This window comes from Rhopalosiphum maidis, chromosome 2, assembly GCF_003676215.2.
Source record: "Rhopalosiphum maidis isolate BTI-1 chromosome 2, ASM367621v3, whole genome shotgun sequence".
Classification (NCBI taxonomy): Eukaryota; Metazoa; Arthropoda; class Insecta; order Hemiptera; family Aphididae; genus Rhopalosiphum; species Rhopalosiphum maidis.
In genome coordinates this window covers 5,727,443-5,748,595 of record NC_040878.1, presented here as the reverse complement: position 1 = coordinate 5,748,595, position 21,153 = coordinate 5,727,443, and the positions used below count along the sequence as shown (strand labels likewise).

The 21,153-nt window shown below is 27.0% G+C and overlaps 1 protein-coding gene across 1 annotated transcript in view; it reads right to left on the bottom strand.

Annotated features, from left to right (window-relative positions):
• The window catches only part of LOC113552374 (puratrophin-1-like), a 159,294-nt gene that overhangs the window by 132,304 nt on the left and 5,837 nt on the right, over window positions 1–21,153 (bottom strand). The window contains 2 exon segments of the mRNA XM_026955246.1: window positions 2,394–2,417; window positions 2,420–2,983. Of these exon segments, the coding sequence (XP_026811047.1) occupies window positions 2,394–2,417; window positions 2,420–2,983 (588 nt within the window).

Sequence of the window (21,153 nt, the reverse complement as noted above, 5' to 3'; positions counted from 1 at the left end):
TTCTATGAGTTATATGTATTTAAAGTTTAGATGGGCAGAATAAAGTGATATTCGTGATTCAAATTTTGATTTTTATAAATCAAAATTTTGTGAATTATATTCTGCTTTGGAAAAAGAAATTTAAAATGTAAGTAGGTGTGCTGTCTTTCGTAAAAAGAGAAATCTTTAAAAGTGATAACGATAATAAACAGTAAAAAAAACAATTCTTTCTCCAAATAAGTAGTTTTGTAATGGCAATCTAAAACTATGTAAAAAAAGTGTTTTAAAAAAACGTTAATAAGTACTCTACAAGAAATTAATTGCATGCTATATTATACATATTTTATAATATATCGGACTAGGTATGTGGAATTTAATAATAAGACAAGTGCAAATATAGTGGATATAGCTAAATATAGTATAAATACAAATAAATTAAGGTACGGTGCTATATTATAAACAAGCGCTACTATCAAACTTTCACGTTTATTAATTATTAGACACGACAGTTGAAAACGTGTACCTATTTTTTTTCTCCAGCAAAACGTATAGAAAATAGTTTTTTGTAGTAGACTTTTTTTATTGGACGGGGTAATAGATATCGCTGCAGGGTGGCGCGCACGACGACCGCCTGACATATTACATATCACGCAATTACGTTTACTCGCCCAGTGGTATAATACATTCTAATATAATAATATTATATCCTAAATAATAATATACATACAAAACGGTAAATACAGGGTGTAAACAATGCTAGCCCGGAAGTATAATAAGGCTTGACCGGAAAATTAGTTTTTTTATTATCATACAACGCGTGATTACACAAATTTCAGAATTCCTACTTCACAAACTTTGCATTACACTTAAAAAATGAATTTGTACCATCACATAAATAAGTACAATTTTAGTTCATAAATGGATAGTTTATAATTTTATATAATATTTACTAAACCAACTTCGGTGCGTTTTACAACTCAGCTGCAGAATAAACAGTAACGGTGAGTAAATTCAACCTAAATAATAAAATATTATTTAAGAGAAAAAACCACAAATACCTAATTAAAATATAATGTGAATTTTTGCTTAAAATTTATAATGGTTCATGGTTTCAATGACACATTTATACTCGTGTAGGTAATTACTTAAAAAAAAAATACAAATATCTGTAATTCAAACCAATAAAATTGAAAAAAAATAAATGTTTAAACTCCTCGATGTTTTTTTTTTTTTTTGTAATAATACACAGGCCAGCAACATGTTGGAAACGAAAAAGGAACAACCTACCAATTACATCTTAAAAACTAACATTTATTTTTTATCGCTTCTTTTATCTCTCATACCATATTTTACGATTTATCAATATGTGTATGTTATGTACATGTATAATAATATAATCTATATGCATTTCATAAGACTTGTTGAATATTATTATATATTTAATGTTTATATAAGCTTAGACCGGTAGGACTCGATAACGCGCGTATATTAAAATAGATAATAATCATATCATAATAATTATTATAATGTATTATAGGCACCTATATAACATATAATACCATCAACATTCCAATATACAATACTATACGATATAAATACATAGAACATAAATCCATTAGTAAAATTAATGACATAGTATTCTGTTCGACTTATTATTTCCATAAAATACGTATGTACCCGAATTACAATAATATTATTTCGTTTTACTCTGTTATTTTTAGTATTAACATATAATTATTGACCTATTATCAAATTATTTAAAGATATATTATCTAAGATACCGCTGTTTTTAATATCTTAATTTATAAGTAAATTATGAGCGTATAAAATAGCAATTTTTTCGTAAATCTCTCTTACCACACGACACACGCGTAACGCGTTATAGCAAATCTATGTACGGAATTCTTATGGCAGCTTATCTGTAGTTAATATATTTAGAGAAAATTGACGTATTATCAAATTCGAAGAGGAGAATATAAACTGTGTTATGATAAGTAAAATGAGTATATATTCAAATTGTATATTCGTTGGTTTTAGTGTATGAGAAAGCAGAGACCATCACAGCTTAAACACCAGCAAGATCTAACGAGACTAAATCGTAATATCTACGACGTCCTCTTGACGTACTGTCTTGTGTTTTGGTCTTAATGGGGTGGATTCAATATAAAATACGTTATAATATTATTAAACCGACATTGGTAAAATGTATCGTGTCAATCTGCGCGGTACTTGGTCGACGAGCACCCTGTATCTACCAATATAAGTGTATACATTATAATATATTGTAATACAACATCACGGAGTTCAACCTCTCCGAGTGTGTGCCAAGCAGTATATACCACTAAACGCCGTAACACTAATACCAATAACATAATAACGAGTAACAACGTGCTACTATTACGTGCACAACTCACGTGCGCGCACGACGAGGCGACCGCCGCGGGGCTTTTGCGCAGACGGCCGTCGCGGGTCCCGGCTGCAGCGAGGCGGCGTGTTCGTCCGGCGCCGCCGGCACCGGGTCCGCGTGATCTGGTTCCGGCACCACGGACACGTGTTCGTGAGCGACGTGTTCGGTGACGAAGTGGTCGGCCACCAGCCACGGCGGCGCTTCGACCACTTGGGCCGCGAGCGCCGGCCGGAGCCGCGGGTTATACGGTGTGGCCGCGGCCGGCCGGTCCTGGGCGTGTTGTTCGGCAGTCTCGGAGGCGGCTGTGGTGTCCTCGGCGGTGACGGAGACAGCGGTCGGCGTGGCGGACGTCGACGTAGCCGCCACCACGGCGACCGGCACGTCTTGACGATCTGTTTTTTTGTTGTTGCTGCTGCTGTTGTTGTTGTTGTTGTAGTTGTTGTTGCTGCTGTTCTTCTTCTTTTTTTCGTTGTTCTTCTTGTTCTTCTTCGAGAACTGACGGTAGAAATTGCCGACCGCAGCGCCCGTCGCTGTCATAGCCGTCGTCGTAGTCGCGGTACTCGGCGAATCCGTTCCACTGGCGTTGCTCTCGGTGGTCTGTGGTCGAGAAAATAACAAACAATTAATATTTTGATTACGTATTGAAATATTGTTTTTTTTTGTCTAATAATTTATTAATCATTAATGGTAAGTTTCGGAACACGTTTACACGAATATACAGATGAGTGATAAACAATAATGATGCAGACAAGCTTATGTGGTAGGTATCATTAATTTATCAATTGTGTTCTATTGGACATTTGGACACACAGTAAGCAAAATCTTCATCCAGTGGGTGTCCACTGTCCTGTTGACTGTAGTGTGCCCAACTGGAAAATAGGAAAACCTCCTTAAAAATTATTATTCTGCTGCGTCGTGAAGATGTTTTATAGAGATTCTAAGAAATATGTTACACAAAGACCCATGTGAAAATTGATAAGTTAATTGAGGATTGAGTAGTAAGATTTTTTCTATTTTTTTTTTTTTTACTTTTGTGAGAGTTATTTCAAATTTTTCTGCGTTTCTGAAAGATTTTATTATTATAAAAGACGTATACATATTATACAAAATTACATAATATGCAGCATTAAAGGGTTAAGTCGTCATTTTTCAATAATTAAGCTTACATTATTATCTTTCATCAACTATCACTATTCCCACCAACGATTAATAAAATAGGTACTTTAACTTTAATTCTATAATCTTTCCCGTTAATTAACCATATATATATATATATATATAATTCATATATTGTTATTATTATTAACTTAGTTACAATTTTAAAAATCTTTACACTAAACGCAATTTAAAATTTAAGTTATTATATTAATAATAAAAAAAAGAGTGTATATTGAGATAACATTTTGTTATTTTTCGGGATTCTACCTTTTTGGCACATTAAAAGAACCGTTTACCCAACATATAGTCAGCATAAATTATCAGGAGGCCGCCTCAGTGTTTTGAGATCGTTGAAAACTAAGATCACGAAGACAAGAAACACACAAATATTCGAAGTGACGTTTTCATAATATATTATAATAACGTGAGATAATAATTCATCTTTCCGCCAGTGCAGACATACACGTACTACCCGAAGCACGTGCTTTGTTTTATAACACAATGTGTACAATGTTTTCTTTATTTCCTATTTTTTTCACATATAAATTATGAAAATCATAACAATCATACAGTTGCCGAAAAATTCAATAATACTTTATTATTCCACGTATTGTGCATTTAATAATTAACTTACGCAAAAAACATTGTTAAATTCAAAATGGTATCATTGAACTAACGATAATATCAAATAATTAAATGCATCATCTTTACTCTATACGATATATACCTGTCATATTATGTTATAAAATATTTCATGTCATAAATCAAACGAAACTGTAGTATTTTACGCTTGATGTTTTTTTTTCTAATTGTGTTAAAATGCTTTTACTTTCAAATGATTAAAAGCTATAAATTATGATATGTATAATACCATACAATTCATAAAATATTATTTGTCGGCTACGCATAGTTTTTAATCAACAAAACATGTATACTATAAATACGGCTCCAATAAATGGTTAACCCTTTTATACTGTCATTCATAAATTCCATATTTATTTTTTAATCGATCGAACAACTTCACTGCAGCACCGCTTTTTTTCTAGTTTGACGAATGTGCCCAGCTCATAATAACATATAATCCTATAAGACGGTAGGTATCAACGATGACGGCGCGCCGCCCAAAACGAAATTCCTCTGTGCATTCTACTTCATCTTTACTAACTACCAAGCCGTATGTGTGAGACCTGGCCCGGACCATTTCAGGAATACTTGATAATTTCCAGGTCACACCTTTGATAAATTGTTTACGCGAACGCATATCGTATCCATCACACATATGATTGCAATGCCCATTAAGTATTTCAAGTATATAAAATTACACATATAAATGTATATATTATATACCTACATTATCATTCTCTAAATTCAGAAAATATTACGTTAACAGAACCCGTTTATATGTGACAATCAAACTTTCTCGATCAAAGCAAAAACATTTGTTTAAATAGAAATAGTATAATCATATCTTCAAATATGTTATATTACAGTTATATATATATATATATATATATATTATATATTAAATAAGTACATACATATTTAAGTAAATATTATAAGAATACACATAGTGTTATACCGTGTTTGTTTCTATCAATAAATTACTTTTTTTTAATACAGAAAGTCAAAAAGCCAAATTAATATTAGTAGTTTTCTACTTTACTTGAATTCGAAATGAAAACAATTTAATACATTCTGTATATATCTGGATACGTCTATCTGTGTGAATATTTTTAAGCTGAATTTACTAATTTTCAGAAACTATGTTTAAAAGTTAGGCAAGTATAAAAATCCTGTTGATATGGTTAATACTGTAGATGGCGTGGTGGGTATGTAAATGACTAGATGAGAACTTACATGGTGATTTATTATACGCTATATAAAATATATCAGTTCATTTAATGATAACTAGTTCTGCTACAACTTCTGATTATGATCCAATTAATCAAACACTTTTATATTTCAATTAAAATATAACATAAAGTTACATATAAAAAAAAAGAAAAGAAATATACCCTTGCGCAAGCGTTTGTTTAATGCACAGTAAATCTAACAACTATCATCGTTTGTCACCTTTTTAATCCAACTAAACAAAATATTGATATCGTAGAAAAACTAAAATTTATAAACATTTATCTATATAAATATATTAATAGATTTTACAATTAATCAATTTTTATATTATCTAACTTTAAAGAACCATAACCTTATATCACACCTATCCATAAAGATGAAATTATTTTCTATTAATTATTATTATAGTAGATATCTGAACATTTAGTTAAAAATAAAAATTCATAAAAAGGTTATCGGTCAAATTCATAATTCATCAAAAATACAATTGGTCATATAATATTAAATTTTAGTTTGTTTCTAAATTCCATGTTTAGTATTCGAATTCAATAGATAATAGTTTAAAACTATTCTCTTATTTCCTTATCTTCCAACTAGTAGGTATACAGGTATAAGGGCACGTCGTCACGGTCGTGTTATATATTTTGACCTAACTTCTGTTTTTTATAGTATATAAATGAAGTTAAAAAATCTTTTTTTTTTAATGATTGACTTGATATGACCTACAAAAAACAATAATACTATATTAATTTAAAAATACTTTTATATGGAAATTGTTGATGTTTATACATTTTTAACGACAATTTTAATTGATAAAAATATTTTATTTGATGACTTAATTTCAGTATGATAATAAAAATAACTTATTCGAAATTAAGTACATACACTATTTGTGTTATTGATGAAAAAGTACTTGGACAAAAAGTGTTATTATCAAATTGTTTTTTATGAAATATCTTTTGATGAAATATTTTTGACCAACTGTCCTAGATCCTATTATAATATTAATATAATACACGTTACATACAATTGTAAAGTTTATTAGCACAATACTAAACAATAGGTGTATCTAAATTTTGCACGCATATAACTACATATAACTATGTAGTATTATTTTAAGTTTTGAATTAGAATATAAATACTACCACGGGCAAACTTATTATGTATTTAATTAAAACCTGTATTAGAGTAGTATTTAAATACCTTTTTTGTATTTTAAATAGGTTGAAATACTTTGAGAAATAAATATTTGAAATACCATTTAAACATTTTTAGAATTTGTATTTCAAAACACTAACTATATATTAAAATTAGAGCTTTGATTTGTATTTTTTTTAATTTAATTGCTATGATAGTGATATGTATTTAAATCATGTACGTAATGTTAAGTAATATTTGTTTTACAGTATTATTATAATTATCCAACTAATCGATAGTTATTTACAAAACTTTGTGCAGTATTTACCTATGTATTTATTTTTGTAACTAAATTAATATTTTATATACTTAATTTAAAATAATTTTTCATAAGTATGACCACAGATATATGCTGATACGTCTGTCTCTGTAAATGTAAAGCGATAAGGTAACCAAAAATAATGTCACTAAAATAACATCTGTACCAGTGCCCGACGGTAACAACATGAAACACATTTTTTCCTTCCTTTTTCACTTAGCAGTTAGCAAACACAGTTCAATTTATTTTATTCACGGATTCTTATTTATTAATCATAATATCTTACCCACTTACAGATCCACGTACGCACACTGATAGTTCATTTCTATATTGGTTTATTACCATCGTTATAATGAATGAGTTACCCGCTTCGGTTGAAATTTGAATTCCGACTAATTACCGTAGGTTAACTTATGTTCGCTGTCCGTCTGTGACGCGAGTTTATATTATTATCATAGTGCTATAAACATAATGCTGCTGCAACAAACGTTTAACTGCACGTTATAAAGACTTAACACGACATTCCTTTTAGATAAAGAAAGTAGGTTTATTGTTGTTGTTGTTGTGTTGTGTTTTTTTTTATTGTTATAACTTATGAGCCAATTTGTTTTGATTTTCGGTGGGAGGAGGCCTAACGTCAATACTTACAATTAAATCGAATTGAAAAACTATCGAATAAAATAAAATGAGGTAAGGCTATGAGAAAAACGTAATTAACACTTTTCAAATCATAATTTTGTAAGATGTATCTATTACGTAAGACGTGTAAATGGAGTCTTATAATGTGGGTAGGTAAATAATATTATATATTATTATTTCCTATAGTATACGGATGGTTGTACATAAGGATATCGCATTAAAGTCGGTGGCGTTAATATAGAGACGAACAGAAAAATATTAAAAAATTATTATAATATAAAATGCAATTAGATGTATGCATGATGCGTTAAGTCTAGTCTACAGCTCTATACAGCCTATACTCGTATGTATTATGTACATCAGAATATTATATATTAAATATATTATATTATACAGACACATAGTTTATTACCGAAGGCGTTCCATCCTGTCGATAGGATGTGTACTTTGTGTGTTTGTGTGTGTGTAATATACTAATGTACATACATCTATAATTCAGGTCCAAGGGGGGTCGTCTCCACGGAACAGTGATTATTATATCGGATACGTTTACGGTTCTATATACTCGTAGATAATAAACGGGGATGCTTTCGACTGGTTCTATTTAAACTTATCCCATCGCCCCACCCGTCCGCGTGAACAGTCCACTGGGAATTCCCAGCAAAGCCGAATACTGAATGTGTCAATGTATACATTATATTATTATAATATAATGATAAAATATACAAATGTACTCCGGGCGCAATATGTGATAAAGACATAAAGATATCTGGTGTATTATAACTATTATATAAACGTACGTACAAATACGTCAATAACTATAGGACACGAATAAATTGTGCGAATAACCGTTGTAGTTGAGGCTATTAAATCACCAGACGGCCAATATATAAAGTTTATAATAATACTTTTAGGCATATATAAAAATTGTCTACATCGATGATATTCTGATTACTGATAAACTACAATACTTAGATATATTCCTATCTCGATAACTCAAATATTATAGTGTTGTAGGCGTTCAATATTTTCTCCAGCGGGCTTTAATGTAAAAACAGGTTATTCAAATTGGACAAACTATGTAGTACAACTGTTTAAAAAAATAAATATTATTTAAAATTTTTTAAAAAGTGGTTTTTTAATAAAATATAACAACATTAACAACTACGAAATAACTTCATAATATAATACGGTATAATATAAAAAGTAGTTTTTTTTCAAATTACTTTATATGTACATTTCACTTTTTATAGTAACGCCTAAACAAACTTTAATTTTTGTATTAATACATTTGTATTAGTGTTTAATATGATAATAAGGAATTTAGGAATGTTGACAATTTAAAACTTTATCTCACATATCAATTGTTTTTGGGAAACCCTAACTGCATAGCAACAAAATAATGATAGAAATTACTTAGAGAATCATCAAAAGGGCGAGGGACCGATACAACATGGTTTTTGTTAGATCGTAAACAACACGGAACTGGTACGAGTATAAAATGAACTACTAGGGAATAATTTGAAAAATAATATGATGTCACGAAACTCTAACGACAGATCTATTAAATAATAATAATACAGCAAAAAAAAATAATGGAAAAACAATTTATAAAAAACAATCAGTTTAATCACAAATGACAAAATCTGAGTAAATTTTGGAATATAAAACAATATTGCTGAATAGTAAATTAACTACAGAAAGAAATAGTTTTTATAAAAAATCTAAAATTTTAAAATAAATTTTCGTTAAAAATCAAAATAAACATTAACATTGTATAAAATTAAATATCAATATTAAAGTAATATTACATCATTTACGTAGTAGATATAACTTAATATTATCTAGTTCAATTTTTAAATAAGATTTGTTTTTCTTATAATGTCGGAACGAACGCCTCGATTGAATACTCATAAATAAGTATACCATAATGAGATTATGCTACATTGGACTGATTTAAAACATATTTATAAACCAATTTTACACAGGATTTAAAAATGTTGTGCCTGCATGTTACCAATCAATCGTATAATATTTCACCGTTAACGATGTCAATGACGTTATTTATTAATAAATTATTATTATTATATTATTATATTATTATAATTTATAATTGAATCTAAAAATATTAATATAATAATTGCAATAGCCACTAACATGGATGTAAAACCAATGTAAAAAGTTGCATTCAAAAACTAAATAAATAGTTTTCGGATGATATAAAAACTCAATGTGCACCTCCTTGTTTTGTACACATTTAATAAGAGGTGAGGTCGAGTTCATTGATACTGCGCGTTCCCGCCTATTCAGTGATCATTTATATATATATATCACATTATTGTCTAATACCTGTGTAATAACCAGCTAAAGAAATATTATAAATAATTATTAAGGGATTAACATACGTTTTACACTTAAACAATTCGTTAATAATTGTTTGCTCTAGATTTTTTTTAATATAATTAGGTTTAGGTATATATCCCCGAGTTGTACCAATTTATACCCATTTTTGAAATTCTTGAGAAATACTAAAAACAATATAATATACAATAAACATATAAGTATATATATAAAGAATAAACGTACATTTTCCCAGATATTTTTTTTTTAATATTGTTTTAATTAACATTTAAAAAAACTAAAAATAACAAAATTGTCAAGTTATATAATTTTATTGATTTTTTACTTTCATACTAGTATACGAGTACCGTAATATTTAAAATTTAATAATATATCATACTAAGCACTTTGAAATCTATTACTCGCTCGAGACAAAAGAACAACACAGTCTATGTACAGAGCTTTTAGGCTTTAATACCCTATGAATACTACTTAACAGTTGGTAAAAATTTCATAAAAAAAATATTATGCCCAACCCTGTAAAACTTAATAAAGCTACCTCTTTCATTCTTCAGAGTAAAATTTCGGATTCTTCGACTTCTGATACGGGTATTTTACTTCTTATTAAATTTAGTGATTCACTCAGGAACAAGATTACATACATATTTTGTTTTATTAATAATACATTTATTCAAATGCTAACTCTTGGAGTTTTAAAATATACTTAAAATACTTAGAATTTGTATACCATATAAGAAGTGTCCTATGGTAATATAAAATTCTTTTTTTCAAATGATAACCACCTTATTTCCTATTAATTATTAATCAGATAACTTTCATGAAAATATTGATGTATCTCAATCAAAATTCAAACCAGTAGTTTTTAGTTATTTAACTTTGAGTATTAAAGATAATAGGTTCATGCCCCATGATTGAGGTTTGACAAATACGTGCTTTGATGATTTGAAAGTTTTAATAATTATTTATATTTACCCATCAATATTTTATAATTATATTAAAATAAAATTATATTTTAATTTAAACAATTGTCTAATTTAATAAAATAAAATTCTTAATCTAATATTATATCTATTACAACTAGTTATAAAACTTATTGAAAGACTAAAATCCTAATAATCGTTAATCTTTTATATACATTTTTATAACTTAAAAATTAATAATTCGAATTTTGGTTTGGATACATCAATATTTAAAAAAAAAAAGTCATCAGCTTAATAATTAACAGAAAAAATGTTGTTTCGTTTGAAAAAAAATTAAAAATGAGTTTTCAAATAGTATAAAAACTAAATAATTAAAAATATGGTCTTTAAATTTACTTAATATAATATCTAAAAATCAGAATTTTGAATAAATTATTTTTTCAAGAGAAAAATGGGAGAATGCTCAATGAAATCATCACTCCGTATACTGGTGATTAGTTAGGTTAGGTAGAGTTATTGCTGTGCGACTTTAGTATTATAATAATCATGATGAGATCTATTCACGGTGACTAAAATACACGTACGTCTAAAAAACGTGTAATATAATAATTAGGTATAGGCAATATATAATATGATATGTTTGGAAACTGACTGGCGAAAATATTCATACTCTATATCTTTTTAGCTCTCGTGCGAATGGACAAACGATGCGGTTTGGCTGGTATACCCGGACCTATAATGTAATCATCGAAAATCAAATACAACCGATTGCGACGGAACGACCTGCACTGCAGTCTGCAGAGGAAGTGCATATCTTGTTTCCGGGGTTAGGTGTATGAAATACAGGAAATGAACGCATTACGTCCTTTTTTGGGCGCGAATACTCCGTGATAAGCATATACCTACCCACGTATAATAACATACGCTTACTCGTATACCGCATACGTTATATTATTATGTTTTCCAACGAGCAATCGCACTATGATTCTAATTACGCGCGTACGTCACGATTTAATCGTCACACTGTTTTTGCAGTATACAGATCACAATCGCGTCACGTCAATCAGTGTCACTTATAATTATATTATATTATACTATGTAAGATCGTCGCAGCCGCCACATGCGCATGGCGTACCTACCTATATAATGTCTGCGTGTATATGCACTTTCACGCGGCAGCGTCCAATGTTACGGGCACATTTTCGATAATCCGCCACTGCCGCCGCCGGTGCCGCGGTGTGTACAGGACGTGTAGGTGTGTTTTCTATTAGCTCAAGGTCGGAGTTGTACTACTACATAATATACGATAACACCGGCTGATAAGGATGAAAAAAACGGCCACCGCAGGACGGGAGCCTGGTGAAAATTAATGAAATATCTACGGCTGCAGGGTCACGTTTCTAGTTTTTGTTCTCTCTTCCTACACCGCATACGGCTTTACAATAAAACTATATATAATATGTTAAACGTGCATAGTTGCAGTTGCTATTATATCACAACCCTGATGCGGTTTATGAGCCATGACACAATAATATGTAGTTAAAATCCAATGATCGCGCATACACCCACGATCGGTAAACAATTTACACCTGCACATGGTTAAATTACTGACATATCACGCGTATTCGTACGAATCTATATGTGTATAGAAAATGAATACCTAATTTCCATTTAAAACACACGGCATCCCATGATTTTATCCACAAACACTTACCGCACATCGTCCCACTATGGGAATCTAATCTCTCTTTTTCTTTTTAAATTCGCTCCATTTAGAGGCTTGTTCTATAGATTTCAGACATTGATTAGAAAGTTATATCTGATTTTTTTCAGTAATTTATGTTTTATTTCATCTCAAACTTTTATGTTATAGAGATTTTATAAATAATCTGTTCTAAATATATTATTCTGCACATGATTTTAGTAATAGCGCGGGTGACCAAGTATAATAAATTTCAAATACAATATAATTGCACAAAAAAAGTGTTTTTTATTTAACCATGTAGGTATATTTAATAACTTACTAAATATCTATATATTTTTTTTATCTATATGAAAACAAAAGATAACATATTTTACTTTATTCATTTTTAATTACCTTTGATATATTCATTTTATAATATGTCTTAAAATATTATCCCAGTTACAATTTTAATTTCGTAAGTCGTAAATATTTAAATAACTTTATTATTATTAATATTACACTCCTATAATTATTATGATATAAATTAATCATATTTTATAACTTACGTGTTTATCAGCTAATTTATAATTTACTACTCCCGGCTCGGTCGCATGGTTTTTCAATATGATTAAAATTTAAGTCTAAAATTATGTTTAAATAATTATTAAATCTAATTCGTGAATTTCTTAAATGATAATAAATAATTCTTGACTATATAAAATGATAGATGAATTGAAGTTATGAAGTACACATTCGTCAGATATACGTATCACATAAATAGAATTGACAGAATTCTAAGAAAACTTGCTATGTTATAGGATGAAGTATATTATAAATTATCATCAGTGTTTTTTCATGTTTGTTTTTATATTTTACTCTTAATATTGATGGTCGTTCAAACGCAGTCGACCACACAAAATAAACTAGACAGGTTATAGCAACGCATTTAATATAATGAATACCTACATAAAAAATGTAAAATGGACTAGTGAAAAGCTAAACTATGTTTAAAATTTTAAATATATTAAGTTAATGATTTTTATACTGTAATTTTTATAACATGCAATTTTAAAACTTAGTTCATATTTATTTCGTAGTAATTATTTATAAGTAAGACAGTTATAGTTATATTTTTTTATTATACTAGAAGTAAAACATACTTGTGTAGATACATATTTTAATTTTTTCCACAATTATTTAGAAATTTAACTTTGTACTAAATAAAAATTCTAGTTTAGAATGTAAATTTTAAACACATAAGATAGTTATTTTTATCGTGTAAATTAATACAAATAATTTTTTTTTCAATGAAAAGATAATTAAAACAAATTAAAATAAATTACATTTTATAAGAATCACTTGCTATAATAATTTAATGAATATAATCTAACAAGTAGGTAAAACTTACTGATTAAAATAAATCATATAATTGTAACACTTTAATAAAAAAAGAAATTATTCTAAAATTAATTTATTTTATTAAAGGTAAATTATTTTACTTATTTTTTTACTTCGAGAGTATTATTTAAAATACATATTTTTTTCTACAGCTAATAATTATTATTTATAAAAATTTCAAAATTTAAACAATTAATTGTATAACTCTGTATAGTACATACTAAACGTCTTTTAACTACCTACACTGCAGGTTGTATGCTAAAATCGAACTTAAGACAATACAACTTGAATAATATATTCTCACGCCAACTGCCAAGACCACCCAAAAGAAGATCTCTCGTTTAATTTCCTTATACTACACATTGATCAAAATATCAAAATAGTGAACACCTTATTTTTTATTTTTTATTAAAAAAAAAAAAATTATGAACATTTCTCTGTAATTGCTTAATTATATATATATATATATTGATATACACCGCCAGCAGCACTAAACACGATTCAACCCAAAAACCAGTATATAAATATAATACACGAATAGTATAATTTTGTTCATCTTGTCTAATCTACCTTATAGGATAATGGACATTAATACATATTATACTTACTGGGTGTCCGAACCAAAAAAATACGAAGGTGAGAGTTTCATAGTAAAATACTTAAAACGTGTCATTTTTAATAAATGTTTTTAGCATAATAATATGTTTAAAATTTCCACTACAGAATGAATATCAACATGTTGATAGTTGTTTAAGATTTAAAAAAAAATATGTGTCAAATAGTATATTATAAGAACTTCTTGTATATTAGAATACATTTGTTTGAAAATACTATAAATATATACAATATTTTAATTTATAACTTATAAGTCCTTATTTGTATTGTAATAAATGTACATTTATTTATTGTTATCTATGAGATTTTAAATGTTTATAAATTATTTAGTTACACTATTATCATTTATAATTTTAACATACAAATACATAGGTAATAAGAATTAAGAATCTAGAGGTAAAATTAACAAATTTAAAAATATTATAACTGTGTTATTAAAATAAATACTAAATGTATACTTTAATACTATGTATAATATAAATTATTATAACTCTATGTATTATAACTTAATTCTTTCTTCTTGTCTTTAAAAAAAATGTATAGTATTCTGTGATAGAAAAAAATATATTTTATTGAAAATTATTTTGTACATATAAAGTATTATATTTAAGTATGCATAACCGTTATCTTTTTTTATATTAGTATATAATAAAGAATAAATTGAATTTATTCGCATGGCTGATAATCATAGACCTGCATGACTGCATTAAATAATATAGATATTTAATTACTACTGTACTATTCAATAGGTATTAATTCTTTAAAGTTATGAAATTACAATTTGTAAGATATCTACTCGGATTATACGTAGTTATAAAAAGAAATACAAGTTATAAATCGGGCTCACTTTTGGGTATATATTAATAACTCGTTTATAAACTAGATTATTTAATAAAAGTATTTATAACTTATTATGATTTAACCAAACAAATTAAATACTAAATAGTAAATACAAACATACAGTTCACTCTGGTTGATTTTGTTTGAAATATCCGCTACCCATTACGCAGATATTTCGAAAAACGGTTGAATAAAAAAATAATCAAATAGTTTAGAATGTTAAAGCATAAGAAACGCAATAAATGAGATAACAATTACTTTCTAAATATAAAGTTTTAATATTATACTATATAGGTGTAATGCTAGTGAAGTGTAATAAGTGCAATAAGCACCATAAATGAAAGACATCTTTATTATTAGTTACCTACATTAGTACACGTACCTACCTCTAAGTTATTCAATAGATTTTTTAATATTGTTGTTATATATTTGAATATTATCGTTTTGATGAAACTATTTTTAAAAAAAATGTGAAACATGCTTTGTAAAAATACATTTAAGCTGTACACATTTTAATTTTAAAATGTTAACTACCAGAAAGTTTGCTTGGGCAAACAAATTAATTTTTCACTATTGTTTTTTATTATTGTTGTTGTTGTTTTAAACTTAAAAAGTCGTTGGGATTTACATGAAACTATAACTGTTATAATTTCACATATTATAAATTGCAATAATGTATATTGCATGACAACACATAATAACTATCTAAGCAACAAAATTCACTGGACTTATATTATTTATTTTTATGGTGCATCTACTCATAATAATTTATACGCTAAAAATTTATGTCAGAATGTTTTTTTAAACTATTGGAAAAACAAAATATTTATTTTCACCTAAATTATTACGTATTTTAGGTACTTAACATAATAATGTATATGTGTTCACTATTCACTAACCTGTATGACTGGCATACTTTTAAACATTACATATATAGAACTCTTACAAAATCCGTGTATCTATATACCTATGAACAAATATTTGCTTTACGAGCATGTATTTTATCAGTAAATATTTTTTGTGCACATGTTATGCTCGATCATCAAGTTTATCATTATAAGAAAATCATAAATGAAAAATATCCTATTAACACGTGCAGTGTACCTAGACCTTGTTAATATTCTCGTAAAATCTTCGAGCGTGTTCATTTGAAATTTTAGTATTTTACATAAGAACTATCTGAATTTAGTTATGTCACGTATCTGAAACACACCAATACTGGTTGTCTTAAAAAAAAAATAAAACGTGTAAGTACCTTTATTGTACTGCAATAAAAACTGTTCAAGTATTACAATTTAGTTGACAAATGAATAAATTTAAGCATTAATAATAATTATTATTAATTCAATTTAACTTAAAATCTCATTAATTAAGTACGAATACATTTATAATCAATTTAAAAACTAAAACTGATATTAAAAATAAATATTTACGAATAGGATAAATAACTAAATAATAATACAATTCGATATTTCATCTTACATTAAAAAAATATATATTCGTTTTTGAAATATTTATAAATATTAACGTTAAATGTTGATAAATAATTAACGCAAAAATGTAACTGTATAATGCTAGTACTAGCTATGTAGTGTTATTCATTCTATGTAAAAAAAAAATAACAATTATCAAATAATTTTTAATTAATTGTTTAAATATAAAACCTAATCTACACAATTTGTTTATTATTAATAACTAAATTTTAATTATCGAACTTTGTATTTTTATTTAATATATTTTTAAAATCAAATTTAGTCGATTTACGCGTCTTAATAAGTAAAAGGTAATAGAGTCATATTATATTATATGATGACAAATCGATGAATTCAATACCGAAACAATAACATTGATCATGACTTAATTTCAAAAAGGGTTGACGTTTAATATTCGAACTAATAACCCATAATAAAATAATATATATACACATATATTATAGAACACACGCGATCCAAAATTAATAAAATATAAGGAATATTATGTAGTAATTAATGTATTATTCTCGCATATCAATAACGTGATTTATTTTTGTGTTTCGGATATTATAATAATACTCTCTCAGCATCTCGTCAAAAAATAAATAATAATAATACGAAAAAAATGCGTGTAGGTAGGTAGGTAGATACTCACTTTGAATCGCTTCAATGCGTCACGATTGATCATAATACAGCAAGCCGCGACGTACGCGGCACACGACCAAAGTGAAACGAGTCGCCCGCACGAATGCGACACCGGGCACTGGGTGTATGCAAACATTGAAGCTTCTCGGATGGTCGTGTTGCGTGCTCTCGGTGTATGCCGACCGAATCGGTAGAACTACGTGGAAGCATTATCATTATTATTATTATTATTATTATTATTATTATTAAGCCTCCGATTTGTTTTTCTTCGGGGCGAGCTTTGTGCGGCACCCGAGGAGATCGAAGGTCGGATACGTACGCACACACGCCCATTCGTCGGCGGCACGGGCACACAATAAATATTATCGTTTTCTCATTTATAGCTCTGTCAGATATGAATGTGTGCTGCAGGTAGTGCACACGTTACAACCGAACACCGTGAAATGTCACGGGCGAACGATGGGCCATTAATAAAGGGAGTTCAACGGGCTTGACGCGTAATACTGGTTCTGCGAACGGCGGGCGAAGAAAGGACGAAGGCAGTCGTGGTGGACCACCCTATGTAAATATGTCTCCTCGTCGGATGACGTATACTGCAGTTAAGCGCAAACTCTACTTTTGCAATAGGTACTCTGATTTGTTTCACGCGCCGATATATCAATATTATTTGTTATAATATATTACAAAATATAATATCATGGTGCTTTAACACGAAAGTTTAAGAGGGCCTCGTCGTGAGCATAAGGTTAACCAATATATAAAACAAAATACAAAAAAAAATGTTATCCAAAGCATTTCATCACAATCTTGCCGACTGTGGAATGTGGATACGTAGAGTAAACGAATTCCTGAACAATTTAAAAATAATTTACACAAATTGGATGTTTAAATCAGTCAAGTGTGATGGCTTAGCTATATATATATTACCAGATATACATTTAAATAATGAGCGGAGTTCATATTTTAAAATCAATAAATGAAATAATAGTATACATTCTTATAAATTATAACTCAAACACGCCATACTAAAATAAACAACGCATATAATTTTTAATGTGATTAATTATTTTTATAAATCATAGAATAACTATGTATATAATTTAAAAATAAATAATAAATAATAATTATTATAGAAATTATAAACAAATACGTATGTAAATATGTATAAAGATTAACAGATAAATGTCCTAAAATGAATTTCTATCATCACAAACCATTAGTTAACATAAATATTGTTCAAATATTTTTCTTATACTACTTATATTTTTAGAAACTAATATATAGTTTGTCAACTGGAAATAGTAAAAAGAATATTATTTTTAAGACGCTAATAAAAATGATGTATAAAATGTATTTCTTATAAATGGAACTACTGTCATCCAAGTACCAATACATATTAAAATGTACACTCACATAGAATCAGTGTATATTTTTAAAAATGCATAACATATTATGTCACATATTGGTACCTAAATAACACTGTACATGTATTTTCTTTAGTTTAATGTAAGTTATTACTTTAACATACTATAAATTTTATTAATAAATTTTAAAAATAATTATCTATTTTTTTTAAGCCCTTATTAACAATAATATTACTTACGTAACAAAAATGTATATTTTTTAGATATGCCTAATAGTCCCATATCCGTGTCTATGTGATGCTTTATAATAATATTTTTTTGTACATAATTATATATTTAAAACACACTTATATGATTTCTATCCAACCACAATAGTATTAGCCATTACCTATTACTCATTAGGTCATACAATTAATTTTTTTAATTATTAGCTTGATAACCTTATTTAAGACTAAACAATTTTATTTTCATGACAATTCAACTATCAATTTTTTAATACATTAATTATTACCATCATACTAATTATTGATACAATGATACGTACAATAATTTTGTTAGTGTAACTGACGATAAGGACATATGAAATCGCAAAATACTGTAGTGTTTTTTTTAAACTAAAGTTCCTCTATTGTACGATGTACAATTCTTTATAATATAGAAATTAATAAAATTGAAAACCATCATATCTGGTACATCCAACAAAATGTAATTTAGTATAGTTTAAATTACCTTTACGTGATTTTAATTTTTATTACTAGGAATTTCAAACTACATTTAAAATATAAATTATATATATATATATATATTATTTTATTATATTATAATTTTATTTATAATTGAGGTAGTAATGTGGTAATATTAAATGTATAATGTAAAAAAAATTAATAGTATCCTAAATAATCTACTCATAATGTACTCGACGTCATATACCGAAGCTAAATTAGATTAACACATAAAATAATGTATTTACTAGTTTTAACTACTATTTTAGAGCTAATAGTAAAACAATATTGGAAAACAAAATGAATTCGTAACTTATCTTATAAACATTTATTATTAATGTGCTAGTTGTACATTTACATTTATATTTTAAAATACATCTACATTTGTTTATTTTATAAAATTGACCATCAAATTTTATTATTCTTTAAAGATCAAAGTGCGATTATTTATTTTGTTTTTCTATATTATTGATCAAATTTCAAATTTATATAGATTTTCAGAAATTATCAATTTAAAATTAAATCACATAATATTATTTAAAATTAAAAACGACATAAATTTATCACAACTTCACATCAACATAATTTTTAAATATATTTTCACTAAAAATCTGAATACAAATATAAATACAGTAATTAATACTTAAAAAAATAAAAAATTTTATTTATATTTGAATTAGAACTAAATTTTAATGAAAAAAAAGTATATAAATAATTAGAATTTAAAATATTTATAAATAATAATGGATAATAATTAAAATAGTTATAAGTATACCTACCCCAACAGCTAACGATTGAAAAGTTTTAAAGCAGATTTCTAAATCAAATAAGACTAGTGTAACTAGACAAAATCATAGTAGTTGTAAATTATGTAACATAATATATAAACCATTTTTATATTGCGCATACAATACGTTTTAAAGATAAGCTAGATGAGGTCGTATTTTAAATTTTTAAATTTATCTCGCAATATTATTCAATGCAGGTATAAATATTTTGGTAGTTCGTACAATAATAATTGTTACTTAGAATTAATGAAAAAAAAAATGAATAAGTTAAATTAGTTAATTAAGTTTCCTAAAATCTTTTTTTATCTATTTGATAAATAAAAAATAAGAGATTTGAATCTATGAAAAATTATTTTATTTTATTTTTTTTAATAATCTATATCAATTATTATTTCTAATACTAATTATTACATTTATTGTAAGCTATTAAGTATTGTATGATAAACACAAACTTATAATTTTAGCAACCATTATAGTAAAACAATACAACTCTGTTAAATGACGTATTTATGATAGATTTTAAAATTATTAAATTACACTTGGTAATGAATATTATGTTGAGATGGATTTGTACTTGTTCAAGGTGAAATAAAATTGATTCATCGAGAACAAAAGAATCCATCAGTGTCGTAAGTCTGACATTATACTGAACTTAGATATATATATATATTTTTTCAATAAACTTTAGAGGGACAAAAATAATTGCATTTACATTATTAAAAATCCATTTTAAATAACTACAATTATTTTAATAAAATAATTCATAACACTTACGTCAAAAACAAATGTTAAATATTTAATTAGTATAAGTAATATTTTCATAGGCGTACGCAAAATTCGTTTATGGGGGG